The sequence below is a fragment of the Dermatophagoides farinae genome, chromosome 3 (genome assembly GCF_024713945.1).
Source record: "Dermatophagoides farinae isolate YC_2012a chromosome 3, ASM2471394v1, whole genome shotgun sequence".
NCBI lineage: Eukaryota > Metazoa > Arthropoda > Arachnida > Sarcoptiformes > Pyroglyphidae > Dermatophagoides > Dermatophagoides farinae.
In genome coordinates, this window is record NC_134679.1 from 1,372,324 (window position 1) to 1,383,431 (window position 11,108).

The 11,108-nt window shown below is 30.6% G+C and overlaps 1 protein-coding gene across 1 annotated transcript; it reads left to right on the forward strand.

The window, feature by feature from the left end:
• Nucleotides 1-46: 46 nt before the first annotated feature.
• par-6 (partitioning defective protein 6) lies at nucleotides 47-9,712 on the forward strand. The gene is made up of 7 exons (XM_075729173.1): nucleotides 47-1,254; nucleotides 1,317-2,059; nucleotides 3,795-4,268; nucleotides 4,339-4,564; nucleotides 4,627-5,642; nucleotides 8,221-9,049; nucleotides 9,128-9,712. The coding sequence occupies exons 3-7, from the start codon at nucleotides 3,852-3,854 to the stop codon at nucleotides 9,571-9,573; spliced, it is 2,934 nt and encodes a 977-aa protein (XP_075585288.1). The 5' UTR covers nucleotides 47-1,254; nucleotides 1,317-2,059; nucleotides 3,795-3,851; the 3' UTR covers nucleotides 9,574-9,712.
• The last annotated feature ends 1,396 nt before the right edge of the window (nucleotides 9,713-11,108 follow it).

The following is an 11,108-nucleotide window of genomic DNA, read 5'->3' on the forward strand; positions in this document are numbered from 1 at the left end:
TTTTTTTTCATTGATTTATATTCTCCTATATATTGTAAATAGCCAAATCTACCTGTTCAATACGTGTATTTTAAAATAAAGGTAAGCACCATCAACCACTACATGCATATATATACATACATTGCAGTGTAAGTTATTCTCAAATACCACACACCATTGATGATAATGATGATTGTGGTGGTGGTGGCGGCGACGGCAGCTACTCATTTGTGATATGCACACACCGCAATGCTAAAGAAAACAGGTATCTTGTTTTTTTTTTTAGGCATCCCAAAATGGTTTTATTTTTACCTGCTTTACAAATAAAAATTTTCATTTTTTTCTCCAATCATGGCTCACTGGATTTGACTCATTCATTCACTCACTCACTCACTCACATACAGACAAAAAAATAAAATACTGTTTTCATAAACTGAGCCTTTTTCCATGTATGTATGTCTGTGTATTGTATATCTTTTTGATCATCATCACCATCATCACCATCAACAACAACAACATTGACGTTGTCGTTTATTCTTCAACGAGTTTTTTTTTGGAGTTGAGAAAAACAAAAAAATTTACCACCATTCGTTGTCGTCGTGTTTGTCACATCATCAATAAAAAGTTGTGAATGTTATTGAAATGTTATTTTTGAAAAATAATAATGATGCTTAAGCTAATTTTGGGCCGATGCTGATGAATGATGGTGAATGATCACCAGCCAATCATCATCATCAACCATCACCACCACCACCAACGGCCTTCTTTCATCCGTAACCACATCAAATAAAACAAATATATAAATTTTTTACATTCAATCATATATAGTGGTTGTAATTCCAATTTTTTTTTCTTTGTGAATTTTGTTTGGGTTATGTTTGATGTGTGTGTGTGTGCACTTCTTCTGATTCTGATTTATCGATACAAACAAAATGTATTGATTTTTTGTTGGTTTATAATTTCAACAACAACAAAAAATTTGTCATATCAACAATCATGATGATTACAGCGCCTTATAACAACAAAAATCATTTCAATTGATTTGTGATGAACAAAAAAAAAAATAAAAAAGTTCAACGCACAAGAAATGAATCTTATGAATTTTACATGAAAACATGAAAATGATGTGATTTCTTTTATTACAAAAACAAAAATTTTTCAAATTCATTCCATCCACTCAATGTTTTTTTCCACATATTTGGAATCATCAATAATCAAGTGCCTATCATCATCTATTAATTTTTTTTTCAATTGATAAGTTAGTTTTTTTTAATGGTAATTGTCCTATTGTTTTTCAATATCTAATAATCATTTTTTTTCTCATTCCATTACGACAGTTCCAGATGATCAAAACGTAACCAAACAAACAAAAAACTTCCCATGATCAATGTGATTCAAAAAATTTGCCGTATACAATATTATATCCAGCTCTTTAGAAACAAATCAAATTCAATTTTTGCACTACAATCAAATATTTTTCAATCTGTGATTCAAACAAACAAAAATTTTCGTTCGATGTTGTCAAGAAGAAACCAAAGGCAAATCATCATCATTATAATTTATTTTCATATATCGCACAACTATGATCATCATCATTGATTCGAAAATATGATGTAATTTTAAAATCAAAAAAAAAAAACCACCACCAACAACAACAACAAATTGTGACTATAAAAAAAACTCAATCGTCGTCATCGTTTTTTTTGTTGATATAACAACAACAACAACAACGAATGGAAATTATTACATTTTATAAATTAGCATCATTCAAATTGTTTTAGACAACAACAAGGAAATTTGATGATAAAAAAAAAAATTTTTTTCTCATTAATCATTTAATGTGAAGATATTTATCATCATTTTTTTGATCATAAAAATTGCGTCATACACAACACATTGATTATCAGGTCCAGCTGTTTTTTCTGGTTTTTGATAATAACGGCAAATACAGAAAAAAAACACCTCTTTCATACGTCGAAATATAAACCGAAATAGACATATAGAGAAAAGAAAAACCAGAAGCATTAAACTCTGTCGCAAACATTCAAAAAAAAAAAAAATAAAAAATTTCTTATCACATGTAAGTAACAATGACATGTCTTTATCGGCAATAAATATAGAAGAAGAAAAAACAAAATGAAGCTTCACATTTGTCTTTATTATAAATATAATCAAATGATTGATAATTGCATCACAAATTGCACAACTCTTGATAGTCTTGTTTTTTTTTGTTTATTGATTTGATATGATTGAAAATGAATTTTATACACAGTTGATTTGATTCATTTAAAAGTTTTATTTTTTGTTGTTATTATTTGTTTTTCAATTTGTTTTATTTGTATTCAAGCTAATACATATGGTGTCTGGCTTAAATTGGCCGTTTGTTTTTTTTGTGTGTGTGTGTGTCTACTATATTCAATTCATATATACTATACTTTGACATCAACCTGTTGTTGTTTTGGCCTTTATCATTTATTCATTCAATTTTTTGATTATGTTTATATTTTTCTTTTGTATTTGTAGTTTTCTTTTTTAGTTAATTGTTGTTGTATGTATATGTAGTGGTTATCGACCTCATTTTATTTTTACAGGTTACTAGAAATTTATTTTTTCTTCTTTTTTTTTACCCATTAGAGGTTACCTTGTTGTGTGTTATACGGTTGTCAATCACATTTATAGATGATGATGATAATATCCGTACTAATAATTCGTGCCGATGTCATTTTTTTTCTCACATACAATATATCAATAGCAGAAAAGATTTAATCCGGTATTGTTGCATCCATTTTTTGGGTTTTATTCATGTGTATGTGATATATGGAAAGAGCTTTATTGACATTTGGAAAAAAACCAGCAATTTTCAACCATTTTTTCCCCTCCAAAAAAAGCGATATAGCCAAGAAAACAAAAACCTTGAAGACCACACTGTCTTATACGAAAAAAAACCATTTTCTTTGCTTGTCTTAACGTTTTTTTTTTTATTTTTAACTTTTTTTTTTTTACTTTGAATGAGCAAATCAAATATGATTTTTTTTTTGTTTGTTTCTTTGTCACAATTAACATTATGTTGTAGTTGTTTTCTCAGCTATATTTACAATTTGTTCCAATTGGAGCAAAATTTTTTTTTTTCGTTTCCAATCATTAATTTCGTTATGGATGATTGAAATCCACTGTTTTTTTTACATATATAGATAAATAGTATAGCAGTAATTATATATCTTGTCAATTGGAGAAAAAAAAATCTACTTGATGCTTTAACCATCTTTTACATTTGTTTGTTTTGTTCGTCATTATCACAATCAAAATGATTGATCGATCGATCGATCGATGTTTGATAATTACAAATGGCTACTATTTTAATCCTATTTTTTTTAAAAAAAACTTTTCTTACTAATTTTCATTTTGTATATCGGAAGAAATATCATCATCATCATCATCATTGCTGAATGAGTCATTGAATTGTATATATAGTTGTTTAAGAATGTAATTTTTTTCTGGTTGTCCTGGTGATTGTGGCCATTATATATATCCATGAGAATGATGCTAATGTCTTTTTTTTAATAATAAAATCTTTGTGTGTGTGTGTGTGTATACTTGAAGCTACTGTTACCGATGATGATTGCAATGATGCTGCTGTGATCACCACCACCACCACCACATCAACAACTTGTATATATTGAATACACACATAAGCAACAAGTGATGTTGTGTAGTTGTTGTTGTTTTATTTTATTTTGTTTTATTTTTTTCCATTTATTTCTAAATTCATCTATTAATGGATTTTTCTTTTTTGTTCATTTGTTAAATTTTAACAGTTCCTTATGATTTAAAAATTGGATGATCAAATTTTTTTTTCTGTTATCACTCTCATCATGTCAACAATGACAACTGTGCCTGTAAATTCTTCAAATACATCATCAACATCATCATCATCATCGTCGTCGTCGTCGTCTTCATCGACAACATCAAATAATTCAAACAATATCCGTCATCATCATCATCATCATCTTAATCATAATCATGGTGGTAGTAGTGGTGGTGGTGTCAATAGTTTTCAACATCAGCAACAACAACATACCATAAATATTGGAACAAATAAAAATAGCAACAATATTGGTATACGAAATTCTTCTGCAATGGCAAATTTTTCTACAACGGCAAATTCAAACCATCATCATCAACAACAACAACAGCAGCAGCAGCAGCAACAACAAACGCATTCGCCATTTACTAATTTAACAAATAATCATCATAATCATCAACAAAATTTGATTGAAATCAAAAGCAAAGTATGTTTGGTTTGATTTTAAAAAAAGATTAAATTTTTTTTAACTCAAATAATTTTCTCCTTCATTCTAGTTTGAAGCCGAATTTCGACGATTTTCTATTCAACGTTCAGAGATAACGAATCTAGAAGATTTTGTTAAATTAATTGAACATTTTCATAATCTTTTTTCCATACCATTTTGTCTGTTTTATACGGATCCAATACATGGAGATTTATTGCCAATTAATAATGATACAAATTTTGCGTTGGCAATCGCATCCGCTAAACCATTATTACGTTTGATCGTACAAAGAAAAGGTGAAAAAAGTTTTTGTTTATATATAAACATTGATCATTTTGTTTTATTTTCTTTTGCACAGGTGAAAGTATCGATTATTTAAATAATTATGGTAAAAAGAAAAATTTTTTGGGAAACATCTTACCAGCAGTATCATCATCATCTTCTAAAAATCGATTAGCCATATCGGCACCGGAAGATTTTCGTCAAGTTTCATCGATTATTGATGTTGATATTGTTCCTGAAACCTGTCGACGTGTTCGTTTGGTCAAACATGGTTCAGACAAGCCGCTTGGTTTTTATATTAGAGATGGAAGTTCTTTTAGAATTACTGAACATGGCCTCGAAAAAGTGCCTGGAATATTTATTTCACGTTTAGTTCCTGGAGGTTTAGCCGAAAGCACTGGATTGTTAGCAGTGAATGATGAAGTTTTAGAGGTTAACGGTATTGAAGTTAATGGTAAATCATTAGATCAGGTCACAGATATGATGGTGGCCAATTCTTCGAATCTGATTATTACGATTCGTCCTGCCAACCAACGAGCACATGCAGCTGGCCATCATAACACTCTTTCTTCATCGTATTCATCGAATACGATTTCCAATTATCATCATCATCACCACCATCCTCATCAACAACATCCAGGAGCATCAGCATCAATGGGAATGAATCAATCAATGACAATCGATACTAGGCATCCACATCATCATTACCATAATCATCAATATTATAATCATCCACATTATCATGTAACAAGTAGTTCAGGTGTTTCACAACAATATACAAACAGTTTAGAAAGATCTGGACATCGTTCCAAAGTGTCACAAGTAGATTATTATGGCAACATGTACAATGGTCCTAGTACGAGTAACATGCCGATGAAACCAGATCAACATCAAATTTCATCGTCATCATCATCATCGACGACAACAAAAACGTTCTGTCCACATGCCTCATCATCTTCTTATACGTTACAATCACATTCAAATTATCCACATCATCATCATCATCGGACACATTCAACATCTGATATGATTCAAGTGATTGAAAATGATGATGACGATGATGATGAAGATGAAGTACGAGATCATTTCAATGCATCTATGAATTCCGGTACAGCTAATAATGTAACTACAACGACAGCTACAGTTACGACAACACCGCCTCAAATATTTACAACAAATGTTTATACAATTTCCAATCCTACAATGGTCGAATGTATTACGATCGGTCCAGCATCATCGAAAACATCTAATAGTAACACTAATAATAATACTACTACTATCCACAATAATAATAATAATAACGGAATCAACATTGGTCATTCACCATATGTTAGTAAACGAAATAATTCGAGTGCCAATACAACGACCACAATGTTGATAAATAATCAACAACAACATTATCATTCCAATAACAGCAACACTAATGGTAATGGAAATCATCAACAAACTGCCAACAACAACAATAATAATAATAATAATACTAATAATCGAACATCGAGGCAATCAAGCAACGATTCTGATATAGTTACCTTATGAAATAATGATGATGATTAATATGATTTTCTCAATCATCAAACCAAAAAAAAAAAAAAAAAATATGTTGTTTTGTTATTTTTTTTCTTTCTTATCACTTTTCTCTCATATTGATCTGTATTTTTTCATGAATTAACCAATTGCTCATTTTTTTTTCTATAGAAAACGCACTTTTTGCCTTCACTTACCTTACTTACACACACACACACACACATACACAATGCAAGAGATTTGGATTTTTTTTTCTTTTCATTATTCAAATTTTATTCATTCACATTCAAAATACACACACACACACACACAGACAAATTTTTTTTTCTCAATTGCTGATATATATTTATATTTATATTAGCACACATCTTTTTGCCTTTCATTTCATTTTTTTTAATATTCACATATATACCAAATAAATTTTTTTTTGTTTTGTATATTTAATAAAACAAATGAACAATACAAACGTGTGTGTGTGTGTGTGTTGAAGCGGGAAATTTTTGTTTTAAATTTTTCCATCATCAAATTCGATTGCCACTAGGGTGTAGCACTGGTATTAGATTTAATTTTCATTCGAAAATAAAAACACAAATCAAAACAATGTTGACATATCGAAGAAAATGTTTTGTTTTATTTTGATCATGATCATATTACGGATAAGTAATATAAAGTTAATTTTTTTTTGTAATATTCAAAGAAAAAAAAACCTAATCCAATATATGACACATTTCATCATTTTGTCGTTTATTTTAAAGTGATGATCATTCTTTTTTTTTGGTGATGGCCGCTATAACAACAACAATATGTGATAATAATAATAATAATAATAATCCATCAATGAATCAATCGGTTTATTTCTTTTTTCTTTGAGCAGCAAAAATGACAAAAATTTTTTTTCGATGTCATCAAAGATATGATGATGATGATGATGATGACAATGCACATCATTCGTTGTTGTGTTGATATTAAATAATAATAATAATAAATGATCAAAAATTATCCTCGACAACAACAAATATCAAATATGCATTGACACGAGCAAAAAAAAAAAAAAAAGAAAAAGAAAAACCGATGATCTTGGTGATGATGATGATCATTTTCAGAACAAAAAATAAGTGAAATAAAACCGAAAAGTTTATGTTTGTTCATTGTGAATGAACTCGTTTTTTTTCATCATCATCATCATCAACAACAACAACAACAAAAAATCTTATCCAAAATGTATGTGTTTAATAATTGCATTTTTCTGTTGTTACTTGACATATTATCACATCATCATCATCATCATCATCATCATTGTTATAATATTTTGACATAATAAATCCATCTATCCTTAAAAAAATCAGCCTTGATGTTATATCTCAATATATATTTTTTTTTTTTTTTATAAATCTAACCAAATATTAGTATTGTCATCAATGTTGTTGTTGTTGTTGTCATTGTTGTTGATCATCTTCATCAATGATCATTTGATTCGATTCATCTATCCATTCCATTATTATTTGTCAAAGTGAAAGTGTAACTCATACACATAACATCATCATAATAAGAAATCTATATCTATGATAAAAAGTTTTTTTTTTGCTGATAAAATGCATATTATCATCAAACGAATATTCTTCGTTTTGTTCATCACTATCTGTACCATCATAACAACAGGATGGACAAAATTATATCCGATTGAATTTCGTCTTCCATTATTGGTAGGTTTAAAAAAAAAAATAAACGCCAGTTTTCAATATTTAACATTGATTATTTGTGACAGGGTTTTCAACCATCACCCGGAACACCGTGGCCAAAACCACGTTCAATCAATACAACCGAAAGAGTTTTTTCAATCGATCCAAATCGTTTATCATTCACAACGAATTTAAATACAGAAAATTGTTCAGTACTAGCCGATGCTTTGGAACGTTATAAAAAAATTATATTAATCGATCCACGTTATCAGCCTGAACCACATCATTCTGTAATTGAAAATGTTCATGTTTTTATTTCGGACAATAATCCGGATTGTTCATATCCATCTGCAAATAGTTCAGAAGAATATTCAATTTGGCTTCCACATCCAGAACGTGTAGATCAAGCGGCCATTTCAGCCAATTCTGTTTGGGGTGCTTTACGAGCATTAGAAACATTAACACAGATAATCTACACTAATGATGATCAACAATTGTTGGTAAATGAAACACAAATTCATGATTTTCCTCGTTACAATTATCGTGGTATACTTCTGGATTCGGCTCGACATTTTCTACCGAAAAAAGTGATTCTAGCCAATCTAGATGCTATGGCTATGAATAAATTCAACGTATTCCATTGGCATATAGTAGATGATCAAAGTTTTCCATTTCAATCGAAAAAATATCCAAACATCAGTGAACAAGGTGCCTATTCAAAACGTCATGTTTATTCTGCCGATGATATTCATGAGGTTATTGAATATGCTCGTATGCGTGGTATTCGTGTGATACCGGAATTGGATACACCGGGCCATACACATGCAATGGCAAGAGCATTTCCTGATCTATTAACACCATGTTATGGTGATAATGTTCATCCACATGTACCACGATATCCATTCTTTTCCGAATCTGAAGTTTTAAATCCAATGTTGAATTTTACATTTAAATTTATGCATGATATGTTTGAAGAATTTCGCCAAACATTTAAAGATGAATATATTCATCTTGGTATGGATGAAGTTAGCTATGATTGTTGGCGTTCGAATCCAGAAATTATTCGTTTCATGCGTTCAAATGGAATGACCGATTTTCATCATTTGGAACAATTTTATATTGAACGTACATTACGTAGTGTACGTGATGTTGGTTACAAATATCTAATGTATCAGGATCCAGTTGATAATGGTGTCAATTTGTCTGATGATTCAGTCGTTATTGTTTGGAAAGATAAATATTTGGATTCATCAATGGATTTCTGGCAAAATTATATTCGTAATGTGGCTAAACGTGGTATGTAAAATCACACACACATGGATGATAAATGATAATGATGATGATTAACTCTCTCTTTCTTTTTGTTAAAAAAAGGTTATAAAATGATTCTATCTGCATGTTGGTATCTAAATTATATATCATATCCATATCCAGGTAATGATTGGGAAAAATATTATATGTGTGATCCAAGAAATTTCAGTGGTTCAGATGAAGAACGTGATCTTGTTATTGGCGGTGAAGCCTGTATGTGGGGTGAATTTGTTGATGGTACAAATCTATTATCACGTTTATGGCCACGTGCATCAGCTGTTGCTGAACGTCTTTGGAGTGATCCAGAACAAACACAAGATATCGATACGGCCAGATTGCGATTAGATCAACATCGTTGTCGTATGTTACGGCGTGGTATACCGGCATCACCAATATTAAATGGTTATTGTGGTGATTATGAATGGGAAATGGATCCAATCATTGCACCAAATAATGGCCAAAATGGTTTGAATGGAATCATACCATCTTTGATGCGATTATTTAGTTAATTCATTGAAATTACGGTGAAAACAACAAAATCAAAGAAAGAAAAACCTCAAAACAAACAAACAAACAAGTTCCAACAACAAATTTTTATTTTTCAAAACACTGGATATTTTAATAAAAATTTTCAACAACAAAAAAAAATTCACATCTTTTGTTTTAACCATAAATGATAAAACAAAAGGCTTGCATTTAATTTATATATCAAATGGCTGTCAATTTTTTGAATTAATTTTTTTCTCTTTCATTTAAAAAGCCTGTCTTACACACACAAACACACACATAGTGAATAAAAAAAGGTAAGTTTCTCTCTTCAAGCGACAATGTTGTTTTGTTCAGTCTGTTTGTTCTCTCTCTACTGTATGTGCGCTTTGTGTGCTTGTGTGTGTGTGTGTGGTGGTCGGTCATTCATGTGATGATGTCAACACCCTGTTGACCTTAAAAATTATAATAACCGCATATATGGTTATTGTCCGAATTTAGCTCACGGTTATTGTACTATCGCCGGTAATGATATAGATTCGATTATAACCCGATCATAGTCTCGCGCGCGTACGGAAATTCTGGTTCGTTGACTGCTTTTGAACGGCCAACGACCCGGAAACAAAGTTCAATCACATACAGATATAGTGTTATAGTATACTTTACCATCATTACAAACGGTCGCCGACCTTTTGGCCTGGCTCATTCGTTCTATATTTTCCCTCTCTCTCTCTCACACACACAACGTTGTACATAATGGTATGGTCTTGTTCCAGAAAAGATCAATTGTGGTAGGAGAAGTGTAGAAAGATGTTTATAGTTACCTAACATAACCAATAACCCTAGCTATTACCCACCCACCTATGCCAATTGTTCCTGTTGTATGACCTAACTTATATGAATCTACCTATGTGATCTAGAAGATTTTTACTTTCTCACCATTGCTTTTATGACCCATTTTTTAGACGACCGAAAGACCTAGGTCTCGTGTATCGTTTGTATGATCCTAGTTTTTTTTTCTTGAATAAAGATGAACTTTCGAACTTTTTTTTATTTCTATAACTAAAAAATAACTAATTCTCAATTTATTTTATACCTTCTTCTTTTATACAAGTAAATTAGAACAGTTCCGGGTCATATTTTAGACATGCGTATCATCCGTATAACTGTTATTTTTAAAAGAGTTAAGCAATAATGGTCAATTTTTAGAACAACAACTTTATGTAACAATAGAGAAATGAGGCACCAATTTAACCTAATTTCAAATCGATGCTCTTCAGTTCAGTTCATTGATCCAGATTTATATTCTCTTCCGCATAGGATGAGTCCATTCATTCTGTTATTTCTGGTTTGGAATTGTATAACCTTTTGAACGTCTTGGTCGTTGGCTTTTTATAAAAAACAATTTTGGCGTTTCCAGAATAGATTCGGCGCGAAGCGCCCACGCATCAACCTTTTTTTCTCAAAAAAATCCAAGCATCCATATGGTAAATGAACTTTCTAACTTTGGGTGAAGGTCGGTTCAATGATAGAAAAGAGGCACCATCAACTAATCGGT